This window comes from Dunckerocampus dactyliophorus, chromosome 13 (genome assembly GCF_027744805.1).
Source record: "Dunckerocampus dactyliophorus isolate RoL2022-P2 chromosome 13, RoL_Ddac_1.1, whole genome shotgun sequence".
Taxonomy (NCBI): Eukaryota; Metazoa; Chordata; class Actinopteri; order Syngnathiformes; family Syngnathidae; genus Dunckerocampus; species Dunckerocampus dactyliophorus.
This window is the reverse complement of record NC_072831.1, coordinates 1,050,881-1,068,154: the sequence shown is the minus strand read 5'-3', so window position 1 is coordinate 1,068,154 and position 17,274 is coordinate 1,050,881. Positions and strand designations below refer to the sequence as shown.

The 17,274-nt window shown below is 44.9% G+C and overlaps 1 protein-coding gene across 5 annotated transcripts in view; it reads left to right on the top strand.

Moving 5' to 3' along the window:
- The window catches only part of pacs2 (phosphofurin acidic cluster sorting protein 2), a 30,282-nt gene extending 14,467 nt beyond the window's left edge, over nucleotides 1-15,815 (top strand). For 3 of the 5 annotated variants that reach the window (XM_054795602.1, XM_054795601.1, XM_054795600.1), the window contains 15 exons: nucleotides 651-735; nucleotides 818-877; nucleotides 956-1,080; nucleotides 3,553-3,685; nucleotides 3,747-3,851; nucleotides 3,933-4,039; nucleotides 8,654-8,808; nucleotides 8,876-8,986; nucleotides 9,100-9,208; nucleotides 9,304-9,346; nucleotides 9,456-9,498; nucleotides 9,622-9,754; nucleotides 9,901-10,124; nucleotides 10,196-10,309; nucleotides 11,849-15,815. In XM_054795602.1, coding sequence (XP_054651577.1) covers nucleotides 651-735; nucleotides 818-877; nucleotides 956-1,080; nucleotides 3,553-3,685; nucleotides 3,747-3,851; nucleotides 3,933-4,039; nucleotides 8,654-8,808; nucleotides 8,876-8,986; nucleotides 9,100-9,208; nucleotides 9,304-9,346; nucleotides 9,456-9,498; nucleotides 9,622-9,754; nucleotides 9,901-10,124; nucleotides 10,196-10,309; nucleotides 11,849-11,967 — 1,666 coding nt within the window. In that variant the 3' untranslated portion in view covers nucleotides 11,968-15,815. The remainder of the gene's footprint in view (nucleotides 1-650; nucleotides 736-817; nucleotides 878-955; nucleotides 1,081-3,552; nucleotides 3,686-3,746; nucleotides 3,852-3,932; nucleotides 4,040-8,653; nucleotides 8,809-8,875; nucleotides 8,987-9,099; nucleotides 9,209-9,303; nucleotides 9,347-9,455; nucleotides 9,499-9,621; nucleotides 9,755-9,900; nucleotides 10,125-10,195; nucleotides 10,310-11,848) is intronic. The other 2 variants (XR_008573342.1, XR_008573343.1) reach the window with 2 other exon arrangements.
- Nucleotides 15,816-17,274: the final 1,459 nt, after the last annotated feature.

The window sequence follows — 17,274 nt, the reverse complement described above, 5'->3', positions numbered from 1 at the left end:
TATAGTAGACATAATAAGAGAACATAAGACATAGAAAACCTGTTTACTACCTTCTAAATACACTTTTTAACATGATTAGAGCCCTCTAGACATGAAATAACACCCCTATAGTCACCTTTACACTCCTGTTACCCAATATAGTAGACATAATAAGAGAAAATAAGACATAGAAAACCTGTTTACCACCTTCTAAATACACTTTTTAACATGATTAGAGCCCTCTAGACATGAAATAACACCCCTATAGTCACCTTTACACTCCTATTACCCAATACAGTAGACATAGTAGACACTTGCTAGATGTGGGAGAGCTCCTTGTTGGAAATGGGAACGTGAAGTCGCTATTAACAATAGCTTTTCCCACCTATGTGACAAAGCTGATATGCACTTTATTCTTGAAATGCACGTCAGTTTTTAGCTTATGTATGAAATATGAAAGTGTTAAAGTTGCATGCAATTCTATGTGGCCCCCACTGGAGGGAAAGATTAGTTTTAAGTCATGTGATGAGCTACACGCTTGTGTAGTAATAATACTTGTGTATTTGTACCTTAGAACTGCACACACACACGCTAAGAAGAAAGAAGAAATCACGTCTTTGCTGCTGCTCGCGTGCCAGTAAATAGTCTGCACCGCCTGTCTTCCGTTGCAGGCCGTACTTCGAGGGTTTGTCTCTGTCCAGCTCGCAAACAGAAATCGGGAGCATCCACAGCGGCCATCGTGGACCAGCCAGTCCGGTCAGACGTCCGCCTGGGCTCTCACGGAAGCAAGTGTCTCATGGAAACATGAGAAAGTGAAATGTTTTGCTCGTGGTTGCAGGCGGAGCCCGATAAAAGCAGGCGTGGGGTCGGTGAGGACGAGTCTGACGGCGTTTCCTACGTGAGTCACCAAGACGCAGCGCCGAACGACGCTGGAAGACGTCCAACTCCCGTCTTTTGCCTTTTTCTCGTCCCGTAGGAGCATCCCGAGGCTGTGACGCCCACCGCCGAGCTAGAGATGGACAACATGGACACCTTTCTGGACACGCTGCCCACCGGTGGCAAGATGGCCAAGGCAGAGTCGCTCATCCTTTCCTCCACCAGGTGAACATGTCACATCATCACATCACTGTGTGGACATCATTTGAGAATATTCCGGGGGAGAAATAGCATCAGTTTGGGTGAAAAAAGATGCCTTTTTTACCTCAACAATTTGATATGAAAAAATAATGTTGCAACACTAGGCAGTAATATTACAATGTCTCAACGCACTGGTAATATTACAGAAATAAAGCTGTAATAGAACATGGAAACATTCATCATGTTTTGTGGAAAACCTGTGGAAAAGTGGGTCATTTTTGTGAAAAATTGTCATTTTTACCTTCAAAATTTTTTAATGTGAACTCACTTGTAATATTGCAAAACTAAAGTCGTATAATAATGCGGAAAAATTCAAAATTTTTGGAGAAAAAAGTTGTAATTTTATGTAGAAAAAGTTTGAATATTAAACTCTTTTTATATTATTAAAATATTTTTTGGGGAAAAGTCATGATTTTTTGTTTTATGAGAAAACATTTTTAGTACTAGAAGATTTTAAGTCATAGTCAAAGTCGTATTGCAACACTGAAGTGGTAATATTCCAGGGAAAAAGGTTTTATTATTACAACATTTAAAGGCATAATATTTTGGGGGGGAAAGTCATCATTTTTGTTGAAAAATGTCATTTTTACCCCAAAAAGTTGTCATTTTATGTAAAAAAAAAAAAAAAAAAAAGTCAGAATATTCTATGGAAAAAGTCATCATTTTTTGGTCAAGTCCAACTTTATTATATTTTATATTACATTGATATTAAATTTTAAAACGGGGAAAAAGTCTTAATATTGTAACACTGAAGTGGAAAAAGTCCTAATATTTTGGGGGATCAATTTACATTTTTGGTGAAAAAAGATTTAAAGTCAATATTTTTTGGGGAAAAAGTAATCATTTTTGTTGAAAAAAATTGTCATTTTTACCTTAAAAAAACTTGATGTGAACTCACTTGTAATATTGCAAAATTAAAGTCGTATTAGAATGCGGAAAAATTGAAATTTTGTTGTGAAAAAGCGTCTGTGTAGGCTCTCAGTCGTACAGGAGTTGTCCATCGAGGAAAAGGCTTCTTGAGACGTCATCTGTACTTCTGTGAAGAAGGTGTCGGACGTTTCGCTCCTCATCCGAAGAGCTTCGTCAGCGAACTAATAAGGCCAAAAGACCTAGGCTACCAGCACTTGTTAGTTCGCTGACGAAGCTCTTCGGATGAGGAGCGAAACGTCCGACACCTTCTTCACAGAAGTACAGATGACGTCTCAAGAAGCCTTTCCCTCGATGTTGTGAAAAAAGTTGTAATTTTATGTGAAAACTTTTAATATTAGAAGATTTAAGGTCATAATATTTTGGGGGAAAAAGTCATCATTTTTGTTGAAAAAAAGATGCCATTTTTACCCCCCAAAAGTTGTCATTTTATGTGACATTTAAGTCCTAATATTGCAATACTAATCACCACCAAAAAGTGGTAATAACGCAGGGAAACGTTGTCATTTTATGTGAACTCACTTGTAATATTACAAAACTAAAGTTGTAAAATAACATGGAAAAAGTTGCTATTTTTTGTGTAAAATGGCGTAATTTTATTTGAAAAAAGTCACAATATTCTGGGGTAAAAGTCAGCATTTTTTGGTGAAAAAGGTGTCAATTTGTCAACAAAAAAAAGTTGTCATTTTTTGTGACCAAGTCCTAATATTGCACAGTGGAGTTGTACTATTACAAGCAAAAAAGTCATAATTTTTGCTAAAAAAAAAAAAAAAGAGAATTTTACTAAAAAAAAAATATTGTAACACTAAAGTGGTAATATTACAGGGAAAAAGTTTTAGTACTACACGATTTAAAGTCATAATATTTTGGGGGATCAATTTAAATATTTGGTGAAAAAAGTTTTTATATTACAAGATTTAAAGTCATAATATCATTTTGGGAAAAAGTCATCATTTTTGTTGAAAAAGAAAGGTCACTTTTACCTTAAAAAAAACTTTGTGTGAACTCACTTGTAACATTACAAAACTAAAGTCGTATTATCCATCCATCCATTCATCCACTTTCTATACCGCTTCATCCTCATTAGGGTCGCGGGGGCATGCTGGAGCCTATCCCAGCTGACTTCGGGCGACAGGCGGGGTATACCCTGGACTGGTCGCCAGCCAATCGCAGAAGTCGTATTATAATGTGGAAAAATTCCAAATTTTTGGTGAAAAAGTTGTAGTTTTATATGAAAACATTTATTATAATACAAGATTTTAAGTCATAATATTTTGGGGACAAAAGTCAATCATTTTTGCTGAAAAAAAGATGTCATTTTTTCCTTTAAAAAAAAAGATGTAAACATTTTTAATATTGCAATGTTAAAAAGGTAATGTTATAAAAGTGATAGAACAGAAAAGTCAAGTGGTAATATGACGGTGGCGTTTGTGTCCTCCTGTGCCGCTCTTTCATGTTATTACACTATTAAGTGGCGTCATGTTGAGCACCTGATGTGTTTTCTTGCAGTCAGGAGCCTAAGATGGCAGGAAGGCGAGGTCGCAGCACGTCCTTGAAGGAGCGTCAGCCCAGCAGGCCTCAGAACGAGCGCGCCAACAGTTTGGACAACGAGCGCGCTCTGGACACTCGCAGCCACCTGCAAGTACGTGGACGTGTGCTTTAGCTCCAAGCGTCCATTCCTAAGTGGACTTGCGTCTGTGCAGATCCCAAGAAAGACGGTGTATGACCAGCTGAACCACATCCTGGTATCTGACAAGCAGCTTCCTGACAGCATCATCCTCATCAACACGTCCGACTGGCAGGGCCAGGTCAGCGCCACAAGCTTTTTTTTTCTGGTCTACTGTCCTCTGCTTTCACGCCGACATCTGCTTGTCCTCTGTCCGTCACAGTACCTTTCAGACGCGCTCCAGAACCAGTGCCTGCCCGTGGTCTGCACCTGCAGCGCGGCCGACGTCCAAGCTGCTTTCAACACCATCGTGTCCCGCATCCAGCGCTTGTAAGCTGCTGCTTCTTATCGCCGTATCTGTTACCGCCTTTTCATTGACTGGAACATTTCCACAAACACTTGCTGGTCTTGTCACGCTGCTTGCAAGGCACAATTCCCAATCTTCTCCACTTCGCAGTCTGCACTACACTCCTTACTTTTAAGATCATTTATTTATCTGCTGAGGTTTATTTTGCGAAGACGCGGTGGAACCCAGGTAAAAAAAAAAAAAAAGGAAAAGGAAAAGAAGTCATCATTTTGGGTGACAAAAGATGTCATTTTTACCTGAAAAAGATGTCACGTCATGGAGAACAAAGTCATAATATTGCAAGGTTGAAGTTCAAGATTCAAGATTCAAGATTCAAGAGAGTTTTATTGTCATGTGCATAGTACAACAGCAGTTATACCATGCAATGAAAATCTTATTCTGTTCATTCTCCCAAGAAAAGAAAGAAAACAAATGAAAGAATAAGAACATAAGAAACATAAACACATAAACATATATACCAATAAATTAAGCAACAACAACAGACGAGACATTAATACAAGTAAATAATACAAATTGTTGTATGTATGAAGTTGTAACGTTATGATGAATAAAGTCGTTGTTTTTGTGAAAAAAGATGGAATATTTATATATTGTACTTATAATATTAATATAGCTACAAAAAAGTTGTAATTTTATGTGAAAAAAGTCTCAATAGCCATCCATCCATCTTCTTCTGCTTATCTGAGGTCGGGTCTCGGGGGCAGCAGCCTAACAGGGAAGCCCAGACTTCCCTCTCCCCGGCTACTTTGTCCAGCTCCTCGCAGTAGATCCCGAGGCGTTCCCAGACCAGTTGAGAGACATATTCTCTCCAACCTGTCCTGGGTCTTCCTTGAGGCCTCCTACCGGTCGGACATGTCCTGAACACCTCCCCAGGAGGCATCCGGGAGGCATCCTGACCAGATATCCGAGCCACCTCATCTGGCTCCGCTCAATGCGGAGGAGCAGCGGTTCTACTCCAAGCTTCTCCCGCCTGACAGTGCTTCTCACCTTATCTCTAAGGGAGAGCCCAGCCACCCTATGGAGGAAATTCATTTGTGCCGCTTGTACCCGCCAACTTTCGGTTACTGCCAAGAGCTCATGACCATAGGTGAGGGTAGGAATGTAGATCCACCGCTAAATTGAGAGCTTTGCCTTTGGGCTGAGCTCCCTCTTCACTATAATGAACTGATGCAGAGTCCACATCACTGCAGACGCCGCACCAATCCACCTGTCCATCCGCACTCCATCCTTCCCTCACTCGTGAACAAGACCCCGGGGTACTTAAACTCCTCCACTTGGGGCAGGATCTCATCCCTGACACGGAGATCAGTCCACCCTTTTCGGCGTGAGAACCATGGACTCGGACTCGGACTTGATTCTCATCCGCCGCTTCACACTCAGCTACGAACCGATCCAGTGAGAGTTGAAGGTTCGATGGCTCGCTGAAGCCAGCAGGACCACATCATCTGCAAAAAGCAGAGAGCCAATCCTGCAGCCACCAAACCGGAACCCCTCAACGCCCTGGCTTTGTTTAGAAATTCTGTCCATAAAAGTAATGAGGAGAATCGGTGACAAAGGGCAACCCTAGCGGAGTCCAATCCTCACTGGAAACGGGTCTGACATTGCCGGCAATGCCAACCAAACACCGGTCACACAGGGAACAAACCGCCTGAATTAGGTGGTCCGGTACCCCATATTCCTGGAGAAATCCCCACAGAATTCCTTGAGGAACATGGTCCAATGCCTTCTCCAAGTCCACTAAACACATGTAGACTGGTTGGGCAACTCCCATGCACACTCAAGGACCCTGCTGAGAGTGTAGAGATGGTCCACAGTTCCACGACCAGGACCAACCTGTCAGCTGCCTCCGGAGTCCCATGGGCTACAAAGGGCCGATAGGACTGCTTCTTCAACTTGACGGCATCCCTCACCACTGGTGTCTAGCAACGGGTTTGGGATTACCGCCACGACAGGCACCGACCACCTTACGGCCACAGCTCTGATCATCTACCTGGACAATGGAGGCATAGAACATGTCCCATTCGGACTCCGCCGGCTCCCTCAGAACATGCTCAAAGCTCTCCCGGAGGTGGGGGTTGAAACTCCTTCTGACAGGGGACTCTGCCAGTTGTTCCCAGCAGACCCTCACAGTGCGTTTGGGCCTGCCAGGTCTGACCGGCATCCCCCCCAACCATCGGAGCCAACTCACCACTGGGTGGAAATCGGTTGACAGCTCCGCCTCTCTGAGTGTCCAAAGCATGGCCGCAAGTCCGGCGACACGACCACAAAGTCAATCATCGAACTGCGGACCAGGGTATAAAGTGCACATGTGGACACCCTCATGCTTGGACATGGTGCTCGTTATGGACAATCTGTGACGGGAACAGAAGTCAAATAACAAAACACCGCTCAAGTTCAGATCAGGGGGCCGTTCCTCCCAACCACGCCTCTCTGACTGTCACTGCCAACGTGAGCGTCGAAGTCCTCTAGCAGAACAAGGGAATCCCCAAGGGAGCACTCTACAGTACCGCCTCTAGAGACTCCAAAACGGGCGGGTATTCTGGCGCTATGATAAAGTGAGAGGGAACAGTAAAAAGAAGGAGAAGCTCCTCTGGAGTGCCACATCGTGGAGCCCGCTCTTTTTCTTGAGGCCTTCCGAAACGAGTCAGATGTGGGTCATGGGAGCTCATGAGCTCCCTCTGGTGGCCCAGCGTCCGGCAGCGGGCAGCTACTGGCCAATGAACTTCTCTGCTTGATGCAATGGATTGTGGGTAGAAGTTAAAATAGCTTTGATTTCTTATTTTAAACCTGTATTGGTACTTGTCTTGGATATTTAAAAGCTACCTTTTGAGTGTGATAAGGTTGTAGGATGAAACTGCCATTTCCAATGAATTGATATGCTGGTCTTGAGGTTTCTCGGAGCTCATGAAGAAAGAGCTACTGTTTCGTCACTTAGTTGTGAGGGACAGTCTTTAAAGGACTCGTCATTCTTAAGTATAGGACATGTCATAAAGTAGCTGCACCACTGTCTCAGGTGCAGGGTTCAAAGTTTAAGACAAAAGTAGGAATTTAGGTGTAAAATTACAGCTGTGAAATGACAGTAAATTACTGTAGAGACATTTCACAGCAAATGACTAATGTTACTGTAAAGGTCATGCAATTATTAGCCAGTCATTTGCTGGGATTTGCTGGCAAATCTTGGTGCGCCCCACGGGCTGGGGCGCACCAAGATTTGCCACCCCTGCCCGTCACCTCTCACTGCTGGCAACACCAGAGTGGAATAAAGTCCAGCCCCACTCAAGAGGACTGGTTCCACAGCCCTTGCTGTGCATGAGTTATGACCCCCCGTCCCCATGAGTGGTGAGCTCACAGCAAGGATTTATATACTATATTTACAATATTAATATACAGTAGACGCCCCTACAACATAAATAATCCGTTCCGAGAACCTTTATGTTATAGGGATTTTATGTTATACGAAGTGTAAAATACATGTAAATAGCCTAATCCGTTCCAAGATCTTCCCAAACTCACTCCTTTAAAATATTCAAAGTCCACCAAATATGGTGGGAAAATATAAGAAAACATTAGCATAAACATAGTAGAGTAACATTCCAATATAAAATAAGCTAATAAATAAGATTACTGTCAATGAATAAAAGTGAAAAACAAAAACAATCCTACCGTTCACAAGATGTCTTGATCAGGAGCGCAAGTGGAGTCAGGAAGGAGGAGGAGGACGAGCCTTAAAGAGTCTAAGAGTCAGCTGGTCTCACAGACAAACGCACACGCACTACACGATAATGCTGTGTGCCAAATTTAATTTGTAACTTAACTTAATTGTTTAAGTTAGTTTCAGGGGGACTGCGAAGAGGAAGGAGTTTGAAGGGACAAGCCTGTCAATCACACAAACGTGCTGTGTAAGTCAGCCAATGAGATGAGAGCGGAGGCGGTTCCTTGAAAATCAGCCAATGAGAGCGTGATGCGTCAGAAGGCGTCACCAAGTGTTAGTCTGAACTTGCACCGACTTGAGGCATTAATAAAGTTGATTGGAAAAAAAAAAAAAAGACTTGCACTGACTTAACGCTTTATGTTATATGGAATTTCTTCTGTAATACGAAGCAAAAACTTTACATAAATTCTTTATGTTCAGTGGAATTTATGTAAAAGGAGGTTTATGTTATGCGAGGTACTACTGTATCTAAAAAAAAGTTGTGAGCGTGAACAAAGTCGGAATATTACAAAACTAAAGCCTTAATATGATGCAGAAAAATGGTGAAAAAAGTTGTACTTTTATGTGAAAAAAGTTGTAACATTGCAAGACTAAAATCAGACTATGATGTGGAAAAAGTCATCATTTCTTGTGAAAAAGGTGACATTTTTATCAAAAAAAAATATGTTGTCATTTGATGTAAAAAATGTATAAAAAAGCAGTGATATTTCTGAGGATAAAGTTGAGAGCAATTGAAAGTGAGTGTGTAAAATAGCATTGTGCTATGATGTTTATAGTTCAAAGGTAAAGATGGAGTATAATAATCATAGTGTGTAGCGATGCTGTGTGTGTGTAAAGTTGCATCACATTGTTGTCTTTTCCTCAGCTGTAACTGCAACTCCCAGACACCCGACCCCATCAAGATTGCGGTGGCGGGAGCGCAGCGGTACCTGAGCACTGTGCTCCGTCTCTTTGTGGACCACCTGACCCACAAGACCCCCGACTGGCTGGGATACATGAGGTTCCTCATCATCCCGCTCGGTGCGCCATCCTCGTTCTCAAACGAGTTGAGGGAGGGGGACCCGAGAGTGACTTCCTGTCTTTGCAGGTGCACTTCCTGTGTCCAAGTACCTGGCCTCCGTGGACCACAAATACTACACTTTGTTCCACGACGCCGCGTGGAAGGACCTCTTTCACAAGACCCAAGCTCCTCTTGTCGGTGAGCGTCTCCTGGAACATGTTCATGTATAATCATCTCATTATTGGCATGATTGTCAAGGTAATACTCTTGTAGGTTGAGATGTACATAGAGTGTATGTGTGTGTGTTGCAGCCCAGGAGAGTCCAGACGTGGTGTCCAGGGTGAAGCAGTACCTGTTGGGGGCCAACGGAGCCCACCAGCTTCCCATCGCTGAGGCAATGCTGACCTACAAACACAAGAGGTACTTTGCAAGGCACTTTCAACCTCCTACTGCTTGCTGTTGGCCGGTCTTTGCCACGACTACCAGTATACAGTATATGTCTCACCTCTCCTCAGCCTCCATGAGGACTCATGCCAGAAGTTCATCCCGTTCATTGGGGTGAGTCACTTCTCCTTCTCATGTCCTCATTCATCATTCTTTCATTCTCATGTCCTCATTGATGATTTAGTATTGTAAAAGGTGATGGGTTGTGTTTGTTGTTGTGCAGGTGGTGAAAGTGGGAATTGTGGAGTCGTTGTCAGCAACATCAGGCAAGAAGAGCTTTTTCTATCCTTGCTTGCGTTGCCTTGTGTTTGCTATTCATAGGCGCCCCCTACTGGCACCGACAACAACAACTCCGCTTCTGACACTGACGCCTCCCGTTTGCTCCTCAGGAGACTCGGACGACGCGGCGCCAGTGGGATCCTTGCTGCTCGCCACACCACCTCAGGTGTCACCCGCCCTCAAAGAGGCTCCGCCCACCCTGCCCTCCTCGCCGTCCATCAACACCGGCTTATGTGCATACAGGTAACACACTCCTGTCACATAGAGGATCTTTGAGCAGCCATGAAAAACAGCAAAGACTTCTAGAGATCTTTGACTTGTGCTTTTGCAGTAGGTCATTGAAAAGAGCACAGGTGTTACGTGTGATATTTCCTGTGTGTGTTTCTCAGCTCTGCAGGAGGTCAGACGGAGCTGATGGGTCTCCAGGTGGACTACTGGGCAGCGCCCAGTGAGAGGAAGAAGGACGTGGAGAAGCGTGACTCCTCCAGCAAAAACACGCTCAAGTGCAATTTCCGCTCGCTGCAGGTCAGCCGGCTGCCTGCGGGGGGCGCCGAGTCCAGCGGCCAGCCCACCATGTCCATGACAGTGGTGACCAAGGAGAAGAACAAAAAGGGTGAGGCCAGCGAGGCCAACAAGTGGCATGGAAAAGAAGAGACATGAGTCACGTTTGTGATGTTTTTCCAGTCATGTTCCTGCCAAAAAAGAGCAAAGACAAGGAGGTGGAGTCCAAGAGTCAGGTGATCGATGGCATCAGTCGCCTCATCTGCACTGCCAAGCACCAGCAGACCATGTTGACAGGTAACTTCCTGTTGGAAGCCGCGCATATACAAAGAAACACACGAACATTCTCCAAAATATACAGTATTACCACGGAGGTGACTTCCTGTTTCCATCTATTAGCAAGCTCATAGGATGCTAGCGAGGAGGTTTTGGGATAAAAGTACATGAGGAACACAGTTGGGCTAACGCAGAGTAGTCAGAAGCTCTACGCTAACCGGAAAATGGACGCAAACTGAGGCAAAATGTGCCAAAAACATGCTAACCGGGGCGTACGCTAACCGAGGTTGCACTGTAGCGTATTTGTCATATGCTGTGGATCCCCACACATTTGTGATTTTAGGAAATATTGTTTTTATTTTCTCTGAATGCAGGCAGTTTCTCATTCACCATCAGTGGCTAATAATGTAGAAATAGCTGGTAATACATGTACAGCATACATAAAAAGCCCACAATGTTTACATCTTGATGCCTCACTCATCATGTTTTTTCCTCAAGCGCTGAAACTTTGCACTCTGTTGGCCCGTCATTGAACGCACCATAACTTTTTCCCACGCTGCCACAGCTTAATAAATCCACCAAATAGAAGACAAACTGCTGTGTTAGCGGTGAGTACCTAGGCTAATCCCTCGCCACTTTACGCTTCCACTTTTCACACCGTCACTCTATCATGGTTACATATCAACATATCAAATATATTCATTCATAACTCATGCTGTTTAATGCTGCAATACGGCCTATTTCTCGTCAATAAGATGCATATTGAAGCACATTTGATGAATATTTGCTGCCTAAATGAAGCATTTTCAAGCGTGAAAATGCCTACATGAGGTCAAATGCAAATGTAAGGCATTCAGAAGACGCTTTCAAAGACGTTGTGATGATATGTAGCATTCCACACTGGTCACTAGGGGTCAGTAATGTTACTGCAACCTTGGGTGAGACACACAAGCACCAGACTTGATTGCCGAAACAGGCACAGTAATCCCTCACACGGGCAAACTGTTAAGCTCAAACTCAACTCTGCACGCCCGACGTCACTTCCTGTCCAACACCGGAAAACATTTACAGCAACACACATGAGCACAAGTCTTATTGATGTCTTATTTTCTCTTATGTCCAGTATGTTGGGTAATGGTAGTCTAAAGGTGACTATAGGGGTGTTAATTTATGTGTAGAGGGCTCTAATCATGTTAATAAGCACATTTAGAAGGTGGTAAACAGGTTTTCTATGCTTAATATATCCTATTTTCTGTTACTATGTCTACCACATTGGGTAATAGGAGTGTAAAGGTGACTATAGGGGTGTTATTTCATATCTAGAGGGCTCTAATCATGTTCAAGTTTATTTAGAAGGTGGTAAACAAGTTTTCTGTGTCTTATTTTCTCTTATTATGTCTACCATATTGGGGAGTAGGAGTGTAAAGGTGACTATAGGGGTGTTACTTCACATCCAGAGGCTCTAATCATGTTAAAAAGCGCATGTACTTGTAGAAGGTGCGGCGTGTGTATGCAAACACGCAAAGTGTGACGTTGTGGTGTTTGTTGTGATGCTTTCAGTGTTGATTGACGGGGCGGAGTGGAACGACGTCAAGTTTTTCCAGCTGGCGGCGCAGTGGTCCTCACACGTCAAGCACTTCCCCATGGCGATCTTCGGGCACACAACAGGCTCGTTCTAGAGTGAAAAAGCAAGGCACTGTAGAAGACGCGAGCAGCACAAGTCTACATTGTCATGTTTTTCTTTTTCATTGAGCATAACAACCTCTGCTTGGTTGCTTTTCTAAGATTCCCATAACCTCAGCTGGAACCTGCCCGTCAACGGCAGGCATCATCCTCTCTTTCTCTTGGATTTCAAGCACACGTGACTCAAGGATATATTTGTGCAAACAAGGAAGAAGACTTGCCAAGTATTTTCTAGCCAAGAAAAGTGGGATTGTGTGTGTTTTACCCTCATGTGCGCTAATAACATGAATCATAATAACTAGGTGAGCTTTTTGTCTCGCTAATGTGAGCTTTTTGCTAAGAATAAGAAACATTTAGCTAAGTGGTACACGACAAGTCATAGCACACAACACGAGTTACTCCCCATGCTTAAAGACAAACGTTGAAGGTTTTGTATGCCTTGTTGACCAGCTGTAGCGGAGACGACTGCACTAGTTGGCTTAGCGTCCGTGTGTGGTGTAGCGTGATCCCACATGCTAATTGCTCACTTCTGAGCACTCATATGCTTCATTCTCTGAGCGTATGGTGTGTTCACACTGGCAGCAAAGATCAGCATACTGTATGTCCGAGCACGTGCTCTGAGATTTGGAAAGACAAGATGGCCCAAGTAGCTGAGGTCAAAGGTCCGTGTTCCATCCAAATGCTCTACAGTCCAAACGTAGAGATTGTTGAAGAAAAAGTGCATCTCAGCTTTGTGATAGAGGTGAAAAAGCCCAATATCAACTTCCCCGGTGTTCCGCTCTTTGTCTGGCCCGTCACCTAAGCAAAAATATCTTCTGTTCATCTTTCAAAACGTGTTTTCCACTCTGTTGGGCTATTAGTCTTCAAGTTGCTATGGACGTTCTGTGCAGTCAACCCACTTATACTCTACTCCCATGAAAGAGGGACAAATGACAGGGCAGGATTATACTGTATATATTTGTACGTATTAGCAGCACCAAATGAACTCAAATGTAAATCAAGTTAAGAGATGGCACGCGTCTGGAAATCTATTTACCTAACACTGCTTTCTTTAACAGCACAACATTTGAATGACACTTTAACCGTGTTTTTATGAGCAGTGCGGAGTTGCGTTCAAAGACACCACATCATTTAAGTTGAATTCACATGTTTTCAGTGAATTTTCTGGGATTTCCGAGCACGCTTTAATGCGGCAAATGGTACTTCCTCGTGAAGAGTTACGAAGCGAGTGATAAGAATATCCACTTCTTGATTTTTATTGCATTTCTGTTTATTTAGACCAGCCATACACGCATAAGAAGGATCTTTATGTGATGTTCAGAGTGTCAGTGAACGCATCTCGCGGTCTGTCACCTGACAATGACGAAGTGTTGTTGCAATGAATAGACTGGAGACGTGTTTGTTTGGAGTAGGAGATGCACTGCTGTTGATGTGTTCCAGGTAAGAATAAAGTTCTAAAAGAGCGTCTGACACTGTGTGACTGTGGGGAGCTACACTGTTCCGTCGTCAGTCGTCATAACAGCGAGCCGTGGCTTGCCATGGTGCGTGTGCGTCAGTTACACTAAGAAATGTTACGCGATTAATGAAATATATTAGTTACGCTGTTAACTTGCTATTTTTGTCCTCCATAAGAACTATGAGATGAAAAGTTAAAGATCCATCCATCCATTTTCTTCCGCTTATCGGGTCACAGGGGCAGCAGTCTCAGTATGGAAGCCCAGACTTCAGTCCCCGACCACCTCCTCCAGCTCCACCGGGAGGACACCAAGGCGTTCCCAGGCCAGCTGTGAGACATAATCCCTCCAGCGTGTCCTAGGTCTGCCCCGGGGCCTTCTGCTGGCCAGGCGTGCCCGAGGCATCCGGACTAGATGGCCAAGCCACCTCACCTGGCTCCTCTCCATGTGAAGGAGCAGCGCCTCTACTCTGATTCCCTCCTGGATGAGCGAGCTCCCCACCCTATCCCTTAGAGGTCCGGTACGGAGACCATATTACTGCAGACACCGCACCGATCCGCCTGTCGACCTCACGCGACAACCTTCCCTCACTCATGAGCAAGACCCCGAGATACTTGAACTCCTCCACCTGGGGCAGGACCTCACTCCCAACCCGGAGGGAGCAATCCACCCTTTTCCCGCCGAGAACCACGGCCTCGTATTTGGAGGTGCTGAGTCTCATCCCAGTAAAAGCTGAAGGTCACAGCCCGATGAGGCCATCAGGACCACATTGTCAGCAAATAGCAGAGACCAGATCCTAAGGCCCCCAAACTGGACTCCCTTGATGCAGAAAATCTGTGCATGAAAATGATGAACAGAACGGGTGACAAAGGGCAGCCTTGGTGGAGGCCAACGTTCAGCGGAAACAGGCTGGACTTCCTGCTGGCAATGCCCACCAGGCTCCTGCTCCGCTTCTACAAGGACCCAATGACACTTAGTAGCGCCACCAATCCCGTACTCCCGTACCCACAGCACACCCTTCTTGAAAAGGGGGACCACCACCCGGTCTGCCAATCAACAGGTACTGTTCCCCACTTCCACACAGTGTTGAAGAGACGTGTCAGCCAAGACACGACGAATGAATTCAATGTAGGCTTCATCTTTATTTAATTTAGGCACCAAACGTGAGGGAAAAGGAACCCCCCGTCCTCCGGGCCCAACAATGACAACATATCGCCCATCAAATCCACGGCCATGCCGTCGCCCAGCTTGGCAGCAAAAGCGGTCTGTCCCCCCTCCTACGCAGGCGACCCTGAGCAGAAACTGCTTGAGCGCGTCAAATTTGCCCACAAGTGGAGGTGCACCAAACAGCAGTGCAGTGGCGGAACCAGAAATGTTTCATTGGGGTGGCCAAGGTGAGACCATTACTCATAGGGGTGGCAATAAGTTGTTACCTGAATTGTCTAGATCAGGGGTTGGCAACCCGCGGTTCTGGAGCCGCATGCGGCTCTACAGCCTCCTTGTTGCGGCTCCCTTTGCTGAACTGGGTGATTTTCTTTTTAACACCGAAGAAGGGAAAGTGCATTTTGGAAAAGAATGAAATGTCTGACTCAACGCAAGTCCGTGAATGCATCTAGACTGCGTCTGACTACTGATTGGCTGAGCAAGGGAAGGGGAGGTAGGCTAGTGTATGCGAGTCTCACTGGCGAGAAAAAAAGTTGACCGAGTTTGGAGTTGAGTATGAAGCAAGTTACTGCACAGTAAAATCAAAGTATAGAATTTAGGAGAGCATAGCAATATGTTTCATAACGAGAAGCGCGCTGTAGCTATGTGTTGGGAGCCCGTGACACGCTAATGGCCGAGGTGGTGGCGACTCCGGGAGAGGCGGATAGTGTGCTGCGGGAGCTGACGGTGTCACCCGGCCTGTGACTGCTGTGAGGCGGGCACAACAATACGTTTCACTTTTACGTCTCCACATACCAGTCCCTACAGTTGCTTTTGGGAAAATAAATCACCAGGAGGGTTTGGAAAGTCGCCAGATTTAGCGAGAAAATGGCCGAGTTGGCAACACTGGGCTGCACGTGATGTCGTAAGGAGGGGAAAGCCTTCACAGATGGAGAATACATGAAAAAATCGTTGATGAAAATATCAGCATCTATTCTTGAAATTAGAAAACAAGGAAGAAATGATTGAGAAAGTGAATGTCTCCCTTTGCAAAGACATCAAGGGCAGGCTCACCAGAATGGTTACTGATGGCAATTCAGCACAGGCATCAACGCTATAGAGCAAAGAACACATGCAAAAATGTGAACTCTGATGAGCTTGTTCATGTTAAAGTTGGCTACATTTTGTTTTCATTTGAAACAAATACGGGAACCACTGAAAAAGGCGTTTAAATGATGTCAGAGTAGGCCTACGCACGCTTGCTGCACTTATATTTGTTGAATTTTGTTGCTGTAACAGGTAACGTTTAATAAAGATTACAACTTTGACAAGCTGTGTCATCTTTTCCAGTTCCAGGCATCTTTTTTTTACTGAAAGAGGAGGAGGACTGGCTCTTTTGTTGCTAAAGGTTGCCGACCCCTGGTCTAGATGGCCAGTGCGGTGGCCACGGCCACCACGCAGCTCAGCCACTGCTTTTGGAGCATCTATTAGAGCAATTAATAGCTGAGCAGTGTGCTGAGGACATGTTTTGTGATGATGCTCCCCATCATGGCGGCCAAACCTGCGCAGGGCATAATATGGAAGTGGATGCCGTTTTAACTCCAATGCCCACTCATGCTGCTAGAGAGAGCTTTCATTATTAACACACGTTTCCCAAAACGTGACCAGAACCGACCCAAGTAATCATGGAAAACTTAGCTACCGCTTGCAGTTCATGCGAGACGCGGTTTTGACAGCTCCTCCACGCCGAAAAGTTGTGTTGCAGTGAAATGCGTCCAAGCGGAAACGGCGGTTAGGCTGAACAAACGTTCTGCACCACAGAGCCGCATTTGTCGAAATTGTCCTTCAGCCGTGGGGTGGCTACAGTCACCCCTTGCCACCCCCTAGCTCCGCCACTGCCGTCGTGAAGTGCAACATTGTCTCGACATGCTGGAACCACGAAGCCGGGTCGCTCTGCCAGAACTATGGACCTTTGCAGCTGTGACAACTAGACCCGGGAGTTGGGGCGACATGGCCAGAGAAGGGAGTACCCACCTTTGTAATGATGGTCAGCAGACAAGCTTCACGTTTTATGCAACTTTTAATAACAACGTGGCAGAGCTGTAAAACATGCAGTGTGCTCACTCTAACAGTCACTTCCTGGAACTCCCCCTTATAGGCGGGACCTACCTGTCAATCAACTGGAGTATGAGTATCACAGTACAAACTTTCATAAAGCACTACTCATATAATAATAGGCTATTATATGACATCTCCCCTTTTTAGAACGCAGTGGTATCTCTAAGTCAAATATAACATTTAGGTGTGATTTTTTTTTCCAAAATAAGATGCAATGAAAATAAAACTTAAATCAAGTTAGACGTAAATGTTTCTTTCAGTGCAATAAGCAATTTCCTTATCTGAAATATTATCACAAATGTCACTTAACACAGAACTTATCAAGTATCAATGCTTCCCGTTCCCTCCCCAAAAATACAATAAAGCCTACAAGTCCAGCTTAACTACTGGCCTGCTGACCTGGCCCGACCTGGTCAGCGTCTGATTCGGCGGCCGTGTAGGGGAAGAGACCATACCTGGTTCTGGAGGGTCAGTCTCTGGTTCAGCAACAGTCTCAGACTGGAAACTCACCCCAGTACCTCCGGTGGATGTGGGTGAGGTGGCCTGGGCAGGCTGGGGGTTGGTGTCCAGATCTGGCCATTTGAGCTG